This window comes from Myotis daubentonii, chromosome 8 (genome assembly GCF_963259705.1).
Source record: "Myotis daubentonii chromosome 8, mMyoDau2.1, whole genome shotgun sequence".
NCBI classification, from domain to species: Eukaryota; Metazoa; Chordata; class Mammalia; order Chiroptera; family Vespertilionidae; genus Myotis; species Myotis daubentonii.
In genome coordinates this window covers 81,059,261-81,076,219 of record NC_081847.1, presented here as the reverse complement: position 1 = coordinate 81,076,219, position 16,959 = coordinate 81,059,261, and the positions used below count along the sequence as shown (strand labels likewise).

General features: G+C 37.0%; 1 protein-coding gene across 1 annotated transcript in view; it reads left to right on the top strand.

Annotated features, from left to right (window-relative positions):
- RIT2 (Ras like without CAAX 2) overlaps positions 1–16,959 on the top strand; it is a 250,155-nt gene that overhangs the window by 124,694 nt on the left and 108,502 nt on the right. The window contains exon 4 of the mRNA XM_059704925.1: positions 9,794–9,985. Coding sequence (XP_059560908.1) covers positions 9,794–9,985 — 192 coding nt within the window. The remainder of the gene's footprint in view (positions 1–9,793; positions 9,986–16,959) is intronic.

Genomic DNA, 16,959 nt, shown 5'->3' with positions numbered 1-16,959 from the left:
ACAGGGATTCATTCCAAATGGACCGGTAGGAATTTGTAACCAAGGAACAGGGTGGGGATGGGTGGATGGAACATTGCTAAAAGGAAACATTGGAGATAAGGGAGGATTTGGGCTAAACTGACCTAGTAGGATTCTTACTGAGACAGGCCAGGGTGGTGATCAGACATCATATGGAAGGTGGTAGAGGTTGAGGACCCTGGTGAAATATCCAGGACGATAAGAGAAGATGATGAGAGGTTCTGGCCACACCAATTTAGAAAGATTGTTGCTAAACTTGGACAATGCAGAAAGAAACATAAATGTCCAATCATCAAGACCTAGCTGAAAGGTTCAAGGGAGCCTGAATAGAATATGGTCAAGGAAAGCATCTTGGTCAATTGTAACTCTGGTATGGAGGACAAGCACTTCGGCCATCGTTTCCTCATTTGTATGGTGAGGATATATGAGCTTCACAATAAATCTATGACATTTTAGGATTACCTGGTAACGGATTATTCTAAGGATCACAAAACAAGGTGATTAGGATTTTACCTGGAGAACCAAATAGTAATTTATTTTTTTCTATTCAGCCAATAGTAATATGAATTACTTTGTGTGATAGTGAGATTTTTCACACCATTTCATGTGTGTGTGAGTATATATATATATATATATATATATATATATATATATATATATATATATATTCGTGCACAGGTAGAGTCCCTAGCGGCTGCCAGCTGCTGCCCGGGGCCTCCCTTACCCCGGCTGCCTGCCAGTGCTGCTGGCTGGGGTGGGGCAAGCCCCACACCCTGGTCAAACACTTGGCTGAGGGGACAATTTGCATATTAGGCGTTTATTATATAGGATATGTGTGTGTGTGTGTGTGTGTGTGTGTGTGTGTGTGTGTGTGTGTAGTGGGGCAAATGTAAGTTTACAGTTTGTATGGAAAATAATACAATAATTAATAAATAACAAAAGAATAAACTATTTTGCATACTCACAACTGTAAACCTATGTTTGCCCCACCCTGTGTATACACACATATCTCACACATTATTTTCTAAGTGATACTAGTATCCTATCATGTGCTCTAAATCAATTAGCAAGTGCAATTTTGGCATGTGAATTTTTTATTAACTGTGTTGTTGTTGGGACCATCCTTTCAGTATCATATTAGGGATGACTAAAATGCAGTGGATGAAATCCTTTTGTAATGGCTCTGCTGCTTTCTCCCAAGATGCATTGCTGCAGGTTTTATTAGCAAGAAAGCAGCTCACAGTATGAGTGACCTCCAGGATAAACAGGAAACCAGCTGTGATAAAAATACCTTTTAGTGGATTTGTACCACCAGAGGCAGTCATGAAACTTTAAGTCTTCCGGAAAGTACAAGTCAAACAGATTGGAAAAAGACAAACAGACTTCTATGGAAAAGAAATTTGATGCATCTAGAGATAAGTGAGATTCATTTTTCTTCTCTTATTAGAATAAGACAAATTATTGGAGGTAAAACTGATATAAGAAACATTAAATTGCATTTCAATTAATGAAGATTTCAGTGGGATATACATTTACATAAAAGGTAAACTAGACCTGGCCTTTTGTGTATAGGAATGAGTAAATGACTAAAAGCTTTATCCATTTAATTTAGAGATTTGATTCTATTTTCCTTTTATCTCCATCCTCCATTCTCCAAACCTTACTCTCCTTAAAGTGTATATCATCCAGGGAATGGTAACATCACTTAAAAACATTTAGCTTAAAGTAAGTAATTAACTAAATGATAAGATAATTATGCATTGGGCTCTGATCCAGGCATCTTCCCTAGTGCTTTGGAGAGAACAGTGCTGAATAGCCCTTCTCTCAGGTAGTTTAGAGTCTAGTGATGGAAAGGAGAGCAAAGCACATTAATTACAAGGCAGAGGAAATGTTATAAGTGCATAAATCTGGACTAAGTACTGAGCATATTTGGCAAGAGAGAACAGAACTAGAAGATAGCAGTCTAAAACCATTTTCACAACATCTTATTTAAAATAGATAAATATGCTCTCAATGGGACAAAGCTCCAACCCTCTCTTCCTAAAATGTAGCAAAAACAATCTCTGTTCACCAAAACTAACCCAGACTAGTCAACTTTATACCCTAATTCCTATCCCTATGATCAGTCCAAAGGACTTGTCTCCTGATTGTGGCTTTCAACCCTGCCCCATTCAGATGTTCTTTCACATTTACCCTATTTCTAGGTACTTATAGATAGTTCCTTTTAGGCTTTTAGTGTCAACTCTAGACAAATGCCAACCTTTATATGACCCAGGGGCCCTTCAGTTATTTGCTTTGTCAATTAATGTCTTTTTATTATGACTTCCGTTCTTTTCCAGGCTCTAAGGCTACAAATGCTGGAGCTACATTAAATCAGTTCTTCCTTTCCTTGGAGAGGCAGTGTGGTATGATGTCTCTGATTTCTAATTGGTAGCTCTCAGACTTTGGCCATATCATTTGGTATCTCTATACTTCGATTTTTTTCCTATCTATTGTGGGAGCTAATAATATAGACCACAGAGGTAGAACATGAGCAAAAGCCCAACCAATGGCTCAGTAGTATTGATTGAACCATCTATAGCATTTTTCTATTCATTCACTTCATTCCCAAACTGGTGTCCATCAAGTCTTCCTTCTTTTAGTTCATCCTTGAAATGTCAGAAATATTTCTCGTCTCTCCATTTTTCTTTACTGTAATCTCTCATTCAAAAATTTTCCATTCTAGCTCCTCTCCCATAGATATTTATGTTAGGATTACTGCAAAAACCTTCAAGAGTTTTTCCATGCCTTAAACCTCTCTTTTCTCCACTCATCCAATTATTGCTAGAAAAATCCTACTGAAATAGGGTTACATATTTTTTTAAAAAAATTCTCTTGGGTTTTTGGTTTCCTATCCTTCTAATCTAAAACCAAGCTGTCAGGGCTTTCAGCAATGTGACTTCACTTGACAATAGAAACATGCCACTCTACATGATACACACTGATGTGTTTTTTTCTGTAACATCATTTCTCATATGACGTATATATTCCAGTCCCCTACCACATGTCCCTAACTTTCTCCCAAGCCCACACAGTACACCGCCTTGCACACCTATCATTGTCCGGGTTTGTGTCCTTCACTGGGGTCTGGAAGTTTCATTAGTGATTTAACATATGAGCAGAATTGCCACTGTCCCAGAAGACCTGCTCAGGGAGTCTCTCTTTGGAGTTCTCTCACATGCACTCTTGGCTGCTCTTTGGTGGTTATGCATGTCAATGGGGCCAGCTTCGTGTGCCTGTGATTTGTGTGACTGTCTAGGGCTCTATGCTCAGAAGGGCCATGTGTTTGGTTTAAGGGTCTGCTGTTGCTGTCTTGAATTTCTTAATTTTTGAACCAGAGTTTCCACATCTTCATTTTTCACTGGGCATACAGAAGATTTAGCCTGCCCTGCATTATTCTGAGTTGTGTTGAGGTAAGAGCTTTATAAGCGTCACCTTCATTATAGCCAGATTCTAGGTACTCTGAATCCTCCAGTGTTCAATGCCATATCAGAATCAAGGGTCATTATAGTTTTTCAAGCAGCAAAATAAAAGTATTTTAACTATTATCCTCAATTTTCATATGCTGTTCTATCTTCCTCAGAACAGCATTTCTGTATCTTACTTGAGCCTTGCTACAGTAGGACCATGGAGTAAGTCTATAAAATGCTTGGAGAGACTTACATTGAATTAAACGTACATTCTAATCAGAGACTTAGAATTAGGAAACCTGAATCTGCAGATCCTTTTGATATTGAGAGTATTGTCTCTTATCTGAAACCCCATAAGAGAAATTGTTTTCAGTTCTCAATGCTTAGGGAGAGATTTGTGTCACATGACCCATTAGTGTATTGTTATTGACCACAAAAGTGGCATAATTGATTGTGTTTCTACTGTAGCTTTTGTTGTCTAAAAGTTGAGAGTCTAAGTTTACAGATGAAATTGTATCCGCAATGTAACTTGGCTTTGATGTTCTAATTTCTATTTGTTCTTTTCCATACTTACCCACATTTTTGTTTTATTATATGTATTGTTTTATTATAAGCATTATACATATATTTCATATGTATTATTTTTTATTTACTATATGTATTGTTTTATATCTCAAATCTAGATGCCTGTCACATAGTAAGTGCTCAATGAATAGCTGATGAATGAGTTAGGCAGCATTCCATGATTTAATGCATTCCTGAAAGTACATTAGTGTCAAATATTGAAAGACAGGTGACAAATAAATGGTGGCCATAGTTATGTTCTCTTTTAACTACAAAATAATATAAAGTCCTGAATTATATTTTGCCTTTCAGAATTAATTTTTGACCATATGGTATCTGCATTTATAAAAGCCCTTGGTTCCTTCCCATTTCAATTAAATATTCTTAACCAGCTTCAGACATCAGATCCAGACTGAAGGACTACCACTTTCCCTGACTTCAGTCTTTGTACTTTGCATCAATACAATAAATGTATGATACCTACCCTTTTATCACTTTCATAATATAGGGTGTCCCTGCATTTTTATATTTTATTTTTTCTTCTTTAAAAACTTGCAAATGAAAGTAATAACAACCACAGTGCTCCTCTGACAGACCTCCAAAATTGAACTGTTGACTGGTAAGCAGGTCCCAGAAGTGTAATTGCCCTGCAAAGGCTGAATTGGAATCACAAAAGGTTATTTAATGGTGACAATATCAAAACTTTGGAAGTAGGGTTGCATTAAAGTTGAGGAGCTCTTTACAAATCATAAATTTAATAAAAACACATCACATCTCATTTTCTACCCCAAGCTTTCTTTGCCTTCCTTCTATAAACTGCTCCTGCCCTTCTCTGAACCTCATGGTTCATTTAGCCCTCAATCGCTCTTCTTTTATTCTATCCTGGTCCAGGTGAGTTTCTCCAACCAGAACAGGGTCATACTTTTTTTTTTTTACTTCTTAATATAGCTTACTACTTGGCATAGTGTCAAGAGTATGACTGACATTTATTTATTTACTATTTTTTACTAGGACAATAAATTTGGTGTGGAGATGTGTTATCTTGGATATATGGCAAACAGTATAGGCAATGGTATGTGTGTGTGCGTGAGGCAGCAGTTGAAAGGAGGGTCTAAGTGCAACGCTAGAGTATTTTGGAAACAGTGAGTCATTTATATGTTGGAGTAGCACTAATTGAATGCAATGGAAAGCTGGCTCATTCCCTAAGTTTCTGAAAACCTGATAGAAAATCTTACTCTGCTAATCAAGAAACTGAGACATGAGATTAATCAAAAAATACTTCTTTGTTTTCTTTTTTTAAATATATTTTTATTTATCTCAGAGAGGAAGGGAGGGGGAGAGATATATAAAAACATCAATGAAGAGAGGGAATCATCCATCAACTGCCTCCTGCATGCCCCACACTGGGGAATGAGCCTGCGTCTGTAACATGGGCATATGACCTGACCTGGAATAGAACTGTGACCTCCTGAGCCATGCCAGCTATCAGAATTAAGAGAATTCTTATACTCTTTTAACACCAGGAAGCAATAATAAGCTGCAGCTTGTACTCAAAATAGCTTAGAAAATATTATAAATGCTTCTGTTTGTAGCATTTTACACAATGGGTAGGTTTCATAGATATTTTGCTATTTATGGACAGCAAATGATATCTAGTATTGTTCCTAAATAATTAACCAACAAGTGTCATTTATAGCAGGGAGCAAATGAAGAAGATATTAACATTCAGGATACACAGAACAGAAAGTACAGGGATCTTTAATTCATGGGTGAACAAAAATGGAAGCAACATGTTGAACATCACATTTTTTTTATAAAACGGTTTCAGGGTCATATATTATTAAGTTGATACATAGTGGCAGAGTTTCTGCTCAATTCTCTAGGCCCCACCAGCCTCCCATGCATCTTTAAGCAACATATGTATGCTATGCTATGAAAAGAGTTGGTATAGACAAGGTCAGCTAAGAGGAGCCCCCCGCCCCCCCCACACACACAATTTATTGAGCTAATTAAATTGTATCTGTTTTATTGGTAGACAGATTCTCCTATTTCAGCAGAAAAAGGTTAGTCATTTCTGATTACATGTATTTGAGAATTACTTCCACATTTATATCTAATGCCGCTCTAAGAGGATTTCATGCCTGTTCTCCCAGTGAAAGGTTCTATTCTGCAGGATTTGTACCAGAGATAATAATAGGATTAATTTGCAGAGTATTTAAAAATTCATCACAGCATTTTCACATCTGTTCTCTCTTTTGATCCTTTCAGCAGTCCTGTAAGACGGGTTAAGTGTGTGTTCTATTCCCTTTGGACAAAAGAGGAAATTGAGGCGCTGAGGGGTTGATTGGTTAGAGGACAGGTCCTAAGTGAGTAACAGACCTAGAAGTTGTGTTCTGTGCCTCCCAGGTTTTGTGCTCCCAGATCAGAAAGACCATTTCTGAACATAGACACAGAGTTACACACCCCTACATTTGGGTGCAAAGCAAAATCAAACAAGGAGCCCATTAAAATGGTAATGCTGGAGCCCCAAGACTGGAAACTCCAATTCAGCTCAGATTCGAGGCCCAGGACATCTATTCGTAATAGAACGCTTATGTGGCTTTGAGTCTAGTTAACCAACATGATTGGACATTCACTCATTCATTCATCCAGGACTGTTCCCTGTGAATTTCACCTTCATGTACTTGGCCTGTTTTCCTCATAGGTTGTTGGAGTTTTTCAAATGTATTAACCTTTTCTCTATGGTGTAGTTATTGTTGAAGATGTCAAAGTTATTGTTGTTTCCTTATGACTGACATAGAGAAAACCCTACTCCAGTCCAAATTTTAAAAAAATTCAAAGATTATGAAGCTATTTCATTTCTTACAACAAAATAAAATCCATATCTAGAAGAGACTTTGTAAATGGATAATAAACATGAGATGCTATGGCTCATAAATACAAATGAAGGAAACAAGATACTATTTTTTTCACTTTAAAATGTATGAAAGGTAGAAAAATGTGATGTGACATCTGTGAGAATGAGTGGAAATGGGCACTTTATGTAATGTTGGGAGAGAGTTATGGGAACAATGTCTCCGGTGGTGAGATCGGCACTATTTCTCAAAAGTAAAAATGTATGTTCTCTTTGATATAGCAGTACTACCTCCCAGAATTACATAAATCTGTGCAGCAAGGGTGTTTAAGAATAGACATTGCAACAGTGTATGTAACAGAAATAAATGGAGGACATAAATGCTTCCTTAGAGGGAACTAGTTAAATAAATTACGGTACATGCATAAAAAATTATGCATTCATGAAAATAATAATACTTCTGTGTGCTAATATGCCATGGTCTTCAAGGTACATTAGGGCTATTAAATCTTAATTAAGGTAAAATTATATATGTTACTATTTGAGTATGAAAAGGTGTATAAAGGTAAAATGTTTATGTCTATGCTTGTATACACATAGATATTTTTCTTTAAGGATAAATAAACTATTAACTGTCACACATTTGGGAAGGAAAACTGAAAATTTGAGGTAAAAAGAAAATTAATTTTATATATACTTTATACCACTTAAATATCTTGGAATGTGTATTTGTTATTTTTTAATACTCAATAGGTAATTGAAAAGAATTTTAGTGCTTAAAATAATTGTCAAATAAAATGAACTGCAAGTTGTATAATATATCTTCACTTTATTTTAGTTAGCACTTTTATTATGGTTTGAATAATATAAAACTGATGTAACAAATCCATTTATATTTTCTTAAATATTACATATATTTCTATGATGATTATGTCATTTCTATTTGAAAACTAATTATATGTTTGGGAAACATCATTTAGTAATTTCAGTCCATAATTCTCTAGTTGATCCATATCACCTATCAGATTTTGACAGAGAAATAGGGTTTTCAAAATTAGAGAATGTCAGGACAACAAAGGGCCTCAGACATTTTTGGAGACAAAGAAAATTGAGACCAAGTAGATTTGTGTCTCCTGTGCTTGTACATTTGACTCACATGGCAAAATTTAGGATTAACCTCAAGTAAAATTTAATACTAAGTAAATTGGTACAGTGAGAGTCAGAGAACATGAATATTTCAAAACAACATTTTGTTAGCTGGCTGTCCATCCATGGACAAGTCTCCTTTGATCTCTAGGCTCAAGTTCTTACAACCTTGCAATGCTTGGTGGATCCCAAGGAAGCTGTTTGCACCCATTCCATTTGACTGAAAACAATTTAAGAAATTCATGAACTGACTCAGGACCTTATTAACTTTATTACTTTCTCTAGTTTTCCAAAATTTCTGGATCTGTGTAAATGTTCTCATTCAAAAGACAAGTCACGTTAAATCAAATGAACATTTGTTTAAACAATTACTCTGAGCAGAAAATTTTAGTAGTTCTTGTAAACCCTTTCCCGGGTGGAGAACTCACATCTTTGCCTCATGGTTGAAATACAGCTCAAGTTCATGTGAATGTTTCTTTCTTTGATTATTTCTCTCACAAATTGTCCAATTCACAATTTGTTCTTGTGGTGCTCTATTTTATTGTTTAGGGTGGCTTGTTCCACAGGCAGAGTCTAAATTTTATATTTCCCATTGCATGAACCTAATTAGCTCTTGTGACTTTAACAATAAATCCAGAATAATAGTGAGTGAAAACAGGTATTTCAGACTGAGAGAAACTTTTTAGATCACAATTCAAACCTAATATTGACTTTTCAGTTGCCAGAACTACTTTTCAGTAGTTCAGGGGGATGCAATATGAAAACCTAAGACAGCAATATCCCCAGGATGAGACACTGATATATTGTGGAAGGTGATTCTGTCCCCTGCAGGGAGAGAAGAGGAAGGAGCAATGGACAGAATGTAAAAATAGACTCATGACTCAGCATCATGATCCCTCTGTTTGTGCCCCTCAAAGAGAGAAATCTAAGAATACCCAAATAAGGGCTGGAAGAGGTTAAAGGGAGGGGAGGGAGAGGAAGACCTATGTAACACTTTCAACAGTAAAGATTAAAAGGAAAAAAACACACGAATACCCATATATATAAATGGGTCTGCAATTATCTAATAACTTCCTTCTATCACAGGGGTATCAATGTTAAATGCTAATGTGTTTCCAAAATTTTGAGGGAAATTTTATTTCTTCTATGTTTTAATGTTTGGGGTATACATATTTAGATCTATTTTCCTAAAATTAAGTAATTAAATAGAACACTATCAAAAGTATATAATTTCTATATATAAAATCCTACCATTATGTCAGTGAATCTGCTATTTAACATATCTCCCCTGAGATCTCTTAAATCTTCTATGACTAAAGATCAATGCTCTGAACAATTTAAAACATTATTTTTATAATGGTACCAGAGGCCCAATGCATGAAAATTTATGCAAGAGTCAGCCTTCCTCCCCTTGGCTGCCAGCACCAGCTTTCCTCCGGCACCCGGGACCCGGCTGGCTTCCTCCAGGCTGCCCACAGGCAGCTGGGAGCCAGGACCCAGGCTGGCTTTCCTCTGGTCCGACTTTGTCAGGAAGGACGTCCGGAAGATATCCGGTCTAATTAGCATATTACACTTTTATTATTACAGATATTTAGACCTCATAGTGCTACTCTACTGCAAAACCCACAGAAACACTTTTAGACACTGTCTACCCAAACACTTAAGTCTCATAATTTGTCTGCTTTTGACGAGTTATTTTATTAGTGGTGTGTATTGGCTTCGCTGTCTTAAACTGTATCCCAATTTTGCTCTTTGCTTGCAGGCAGAGTTCACAGCCATGCGGGAGCAGTACATGCGAGGTGGGGAGGGCTTCATTGTCTGCTACTCTGTCACCGACCGCCAGTCATTCCAGGAGGCTGCCAAGTTTAAAGAGCTCATTTTTCAGGTCCGTCACACCTACGAAATACCCCTGGTGCTGGTGGGCAACAAAATTGACCTGGAACAGTTCCGCCAGGTGAGTGCCAATTTTATCCGTTAGCTTCTGTCTTTTCCTCCTCGGACAAATAGTACCAAGTATGGCTGCTTTCCAAGGTTCATATGGAGAATTCTGAGGAAGAAGTGATGCACATGACTTTTCTAAGAAATCTTGGAGGTTCTGTGGTATTTTGTGCTAGCCACCACAATATGTCCCATCTCCCATGTAACTTTGCTGTGTTCTTACCACTCACTCCCCCATCAGGAGGCTTCTTCTCCCAGCCTCTTGGATCTGGGCTGGTCCTGTGATTTATCTTAAGCAGTAGAGTACAGTATAACTTCTAAGGTTGAGCCTTAAGAGTGAAGCAGGTTCTTCCTTTACCACTTGAAACACCTGCTATTAGGGACTAGCTGCTATTTAAAAAGACCAAGCTAACCACTGGAGAGAGCCAGAAAGCAACATCCAGTCTCATGGTTGTCCCTGTCAAGGTACCAGATCCGTGGGCAAGACCACTGTGCATGTGCCAGCATCAACCACTATCTGACTGTTACCTCATCAGATACCCTATCCGATGGAACAGGAAAACCTCCCAGCTGAGCCTTGCCTGGATTTCTGACCTCCAGAATCCTGGGAAAATAACATGGAATTGTTTAAATCACCATGTTTGGGATTTTTTATTGTTTCATGAAAAATTGAGCAAAACAGAACCCTTGCCACCTTCCAGAATCAGAACAAGCAACAGCATCTCAGGTTGAATAAGAAATGAATTTGCTTCAAGTTGCCCCAGCTATATCACTGTGAGCCCCAGAGAGTCTCACAATTTCTCCAAGCAAACAAAATTGATAACACAGAATCCATGTCTAGTTTAGACTGAGATCCATTACCAGAGTTCATGTGGCGCATCACAGTTTATTCTCATGTCATCAGACACTATCAGGGCCTAATGGGCAAACCATGATGGCCTCATCTCAGATGTCTACTGAGTAATCCTTCAGCTGTCCTTAGGACTCCTGAAGAGACTAAAAAACAAAAACCTAGTTCAGACAAACCATTTCACAATTTCATTGCCATGACTCACTTTGTGCAGTTACATTATGGAACAGTTACATGCAAATCAAATTTTTGTAAATCCAATTCTCTAAATCGAGTGGCTTAGTTATAATCTGAGATGCTTCAACTTTATTTGCATTGACTTTAAAATTGAACTGGTTTATGTTAGATGTCTTAAAGTAGCCTGCTAATAAGACCTTTGCTAAGGTGAGAATCTCCGCTAAAGCAATTAGTTTTCTCCTACATTAAGTATTTTTACATTTGGATTTTTGTATCTAATGCATTTTAAGTTAAAGTGAAAAGTTATCGTATGGAGCTAATGTCTATGAATTTATGCCTAAAATAGAAAAGTATTCCTGTGATTTTCTGCAATGCATTTTTGTGATGACTTTTTTTTGGTATATTTTACTTGGAAGCCTAAGCATCTTAAAATGGAGGCTAACTGCTTTTTAGGAGCTCTGATATTTGTTTGATTCCTCTGCACCTGTTCTTCTGTCTTGCTTTATTGCTTTCTCTTTCTCCAGCAATGTTTAGCGTAATATGGTTACATTACTACGGGATAGAAATTCAAGTTTTTCTCACTAGCTAAATATGAATCTATTCTCAGACACTTGACAGAAAGGAAGCAGAGAGATATAGGTCTAGTGGTGAAAGCTTCAGATACTCCTCTGAAGGAAAGGGATGTTTTACTATTTCTTTAGGAATTCTGGGAGTGGCATGAGGGAGCACCCTGAGTTGCAGGTGTACCATCAGTGATCACATGACCACTGTTATTGCATTACCCAGAATTCCTAGAGAATATAAACCTTTAATTGGATGTCAGTCAAGAGAGCTGTAACTGAGAAAGCAAGTGAATTTGAGAACATAAGGAAAACTTCCAGCAAAAGTTAATCAGGTTAATTTCTAGAATGATTATTCTCCATGATTCCAACACTGGTTGGCATTGGCTTTCACCTCACTCCCCTGGCCTTACTCCTACTTTCCCAGGCTTAGTAGTGGTCATTTGCATGTCCCAAAGGGATATTTAAGAGGACCCCTATCAGCCCGGTTAATTACATTTTAGCAGTGATGTGAATCCCCAGCATCACAAATATCACTGAAACAAATACCAAAAAATACATTGAGTAATTTTGCAGATTTGACAGACTTTTCCTTTTAGATTAAATAAAGTAAACAAGGTAGTCACAGAAAGTGCAATAACCATGAAAACTCAAATTATAATCTTTTAAAAAGTGTTCATGTACCCAGGTCTCCAGTAATGATGTGTTGCTATGCAAATTTGGCTTCTGGCTGTGGTGTTTGTGCTGGAGATAATTATTCCTATAATTGTTTTGTGGTTTTCCTTTTCAAAATGCTTTCAATGCACACTTTAGTTGAATCGTAGAACTGCCCTGTGTAGTTTTAAGACAAGCATATGATGGATAATGGAGATATTTGAAATGTTATTGACAGAAATTGATTTTAAGAAACTATTGCTGTTTGTAACAAAATTAAGACTACACTCCAGATCATGCATACCTCTTTTAGTACATCAGTATTTAAAGGTGAGGTGTGTTGTTTTTTCATCTAAAAACAAAAGCAAAGATGCTGACACTTGCTTCATCTCTCGCCCAAAAGACTTTTGTGAAGATTCCTAGACTAACAAATTTTAACTCTCACAGAGCCTGGGGGAAATCATTCTGGTTTTGGTTTAGGGCTGGGATCCAGAGAAGTGGGATCCCAACCCAGCAGCTCTTCCTTCTCCTGGTCTACATTGAAAGAAATGGAAATAAAAGCCATTTCTTACCATGTTTGCTTGGTATAGTTGGTAATGGCTGCATTCCTAGTGCATTTTAGTTAATACTCATTCCCTTTCTAACAAGAAAATAAATGAGTCTCAGTGCCTGATGTTTTTATCATCATTTTCCAATCTGAGCTGAGATATTGAAGGGCTCTGTTTAAAGGTTAGTATTTTATCAGAGAGCAATATTCATGTTGACACTGACAATGCTGATGGTACATTTAGTAGTTGGAAGGCTCTGTGACAGGCACTTACCACACATAATTGTATGTATTCCTTTCCACAAGCCCATGAAAAGATTCCTGAATGATACCTGAATTAACTGACTCTTTAATGCATCCAGTAACCTGGTCGAGATAACAGGGCTAGTTAGAGTTGAGAGGCACTACCCAGTGTTCTGATTGGAAAATCTCATAATATTATAATGTTGACTTGCAAACCATTGTTATTTTTCATCAGTGAGTTGTTGTTGTTTTATCAGCTTTAGGATCTTAGCATGTTCCTCAGAGAATGGGACATGAGCGAATGCATTCTACTGTCAAGTTGAATCAGGAAGGGTCAGAATGATAACTGTTTGGATGTGGATTGTGGAATTCCAGGATATGGGCAAGTCAGAAGTTGGGGGGGGGCGGGGCAAGAATGTGAAGAAAAGTAAGAGTAAAGAAATGAGGGTCAATGCCACTGAAGAGCACTGTTTGCTATTCAACAAAATAATGTGTCCACAGTCCACCCAGTCTATTCTAAAGCCTTTTATAAAGTCCCAGACAACATTAGGTCCCTCAGTTTCCAAGTCTTTGTCCCTACTATTGTTTTCTGCAGTCACCTGGGAAGTGGAAGGGAATAATTCCAGTTTTTGGTTTTGCAAAACCCTGACCAACTGTGCAAATAAAAATGATGCTCATAATGAAATGGGTTCCAGGGATTTGGGAGATAGATTAGCAAAGTTTGACATCAGTTCCAGACCACAAACTGTTCTATCCTGAGGTGCACCATGACAAAACCATCAGTACTGACAGTCTACTGGTGATTGCAGCTTAATACTCAGCTTGAAGCTTAGAATATCTGCTCTGCACAGCCTGAGTAACTCTTTGAATGCTGATTGTGGATTGTGAAACGGCCTCTGTTTATTCTTCAGTGAAATAGCTAGTGAAAATAGTTCCATTCCTGTACTGAGAGGGGCCTATGGAAGCTGTGTGGATCAAGAATCACAGTATTAAGAAAAAACACCTATTTATAATTATATGAAGCATTTACTTATCCTTGCAGAGTAGTGGCAGATTTGGAGCAAGGTGATGGAATGAGTAAGCCAATCTTTCTCCTCAAGGACTTTCATTCTCCTCAGAAAGGATCTATACATAGGAATAGGGCAGAAAACCATACTAAACAATAAAACAAAATGTTGAACAATATGGCATTGTGCATTGAGTGCAATTGTTGTTGAGAACTAGAATAGATGATGTGGGCAGCATTTTTTGAGGAAGGACGATGCCAAATGGAGAGGCATCCTGACTGGGCAGGAAGGATCCGGCGAATGCTGCTACTTCTTTTAGGAAGGACCAGCAGGAGTAAATCTAAAGAGTAGGAAATGGATTGTGGGTCTATGAGTCTGCACAAGCCATGAATGCTAGGGAAGAAGGGCAGTGGGGAAAATTGCTTACATTGAGCTCATCAGTTTTCAAACTAATCACTTAAAAGATCTTCCCTAAAGAAAACAAACACCAAGTGGGCAACATTTTTCATGTTTCTGTTGTCTTAGCTAAGATTTCAGCTCTCCATGCCCTTTCCTAGGTATCCTGCCTGGACTAATTCTGATGTTTGAGAGAATTTTCTTCAGCTCTCAGTCAGGCTCTGTACATAATAAATCAGTGTCAGTGTGTGTGTGTGTGTGCACACACACACATAGTTATAGGTATGGGAAATGAGAGACCAAGGCAATTCTGTAAATCCAAAAGAATAATACCAAGCCCTGCAAGTGTGGCTCAGTGGTTGAGTGTCGACCTATGAACCAAGAAGTCACAGTTCGATTCCTGTCGGCATATGCCTGAGTTATGGGCTCAATCCCCAGTGTGGAGCATGCAGGAGGCAGACGATCAATGATTCTCCCTCTTCACTGATGTTTTTTTCTCTCTCTCCTTCTCTCTTGTTCTCTAAAATCAATAAAAATATATTTTAAAAATGAGAGTAATACCTATATGTTGAATTATAAATAGTCTAAAAGAGAAGCATTTGCAGTTTGCACATTGGGAATATTTTAACTTTATCGAACCACACATTTAAGAAATTACATAAATCCATATTTCCCTTATATACCTTATTTTTAAATAATTATAGAGGTACAGGAAATTGCAAAAACATATGTAGAAAAGGTAATGTGCTCTTTTCTTAGCATCCCTGGTGTTTATATCTTACACAACTATGGAATACTATCACAAACAAGAAATTGATATTGGTTCAATCCATTGTTGTTATTAAATTTTGCCAGTTATACAAATATTCATTTGTGTGTATGTGTATAATTCTATGCACTTCTCTACATCTATAAAGAAACTCAAGATTTTTGTAGAAATTTATTAAATATATAGGTTAGTTTATGATGAATTGATATTTTTACTATGTTGAGTCTTCCAATCCATGAATATGATATTTCTTTTGGAAAATATTAGTTCACTAAGTTATGCAGATCTTCCAAATGGTAACACATACAAAAACATCATATTTATTAATTTTACTATCAATTTCATTGAAAACTTTTTTAGAAGTAGTAAATTGTTAAACTCATGGGAAAGGACATAAGTTTTCCAAAATTATAATTTTTACTTCAAAGCTCAAATTTTATTTGCCACAAATATTGTCCATTGTTCTCCTTGAAATGAAAGTTTCATTGCTTTAATTGTCAAGATAATGGATGCCTCATATTTAAGTCTGAGTAACTATCATTTATCTATTAATCGTCCTTTCAAGCAAAAATAGTGTTCCATAAAAATGTAGCTAGTTCATCTCATAACTCAAACAACTGTGTAAGGGTTTTAACTCGACAACCATTGTACATTATTAGCAGCAAAAGTCCTTTATTCATACTTCTCATTTCATTACCCAAAATATTAAAAAGATGTCAACTCAAGGGTCAATATTTAATGAAATTAATAATGATTACTGCTTCATTAAGTTTATTCTTAAATTAAACTGTCATTTTTGATCATGTGAGCATGTGGTAGAAAGAATACAATAGTACTAGTTTTCTTTGGTGCCACTGTCTTGATTTATGCTAAAGCACCAGCCATTTTACCCAGCATGGGTTTTGCAGCATCAATACAGGTACCAGTGAAAAAGGCACATAAAACCTTTAAAATGTAGGAAAGTAGCTTTGTTTAACCTCAGGGATCTGCTGAAAAAGTCTTCAGAATGTTTGGAGTTCTATGCTTCATTTATGAAAGTCACCGATAAAGATAAACTCTCTGTACTTTGTGATTCCATTCCTTGCTATCTTTTTCCCCCAATATATTTTTATTGATTTCAGAATCAATAAAAGGGAGAGGGAGAGAGGGACAGAAACATCAATGATGAGAGAGACTCACTAATTGGCTGCCTCTTGCACGCCCCACACTGGGGATCGAGCCTTCAACCCTGGAATACCAGGAATCGAACTGTGACCTCCTGGTTCAGATCGGTCAGCCCCCTTGCTATCTTTTCTGTGATATAACTTCATGATTTTTTTTTAATTTCACTAACATCTTCAAACTTTCTCTTTCCTGTCCAGCTGCTCTGCCTTAGCTTAATCTCTCTTATCCACTCCACATATTTTCTTATTGAATCAATCAACACTGATTTTTGAAAAAGGGAAAGAATTGTTTAATAACATATTTATCTTTTTGAGGAAGCCTATAGTAGAAGTTTAAACCAAGAAGATGATACTATGGTATTAGATATGGCCAATCCCATGAGAAGAAACCCTTTCACTAAAAGGTATTTCACTAAAAGCACAGGTGTGCTTTTTGGGTTTTTTTCTTACTGAAAACTACTGTCTGGCCTGGAATAACCTTGACTCATTTAAATCTTGACTCTAAGGTAGATATGAAAAACCCCAGAGATATTACTTAAACTTTAAAACTCATTAGAGTGTCTTTGATTATCTCACACTGAACCCACTCAATCCCCTACCATTTTGGTTCCCATACCAGGAAAA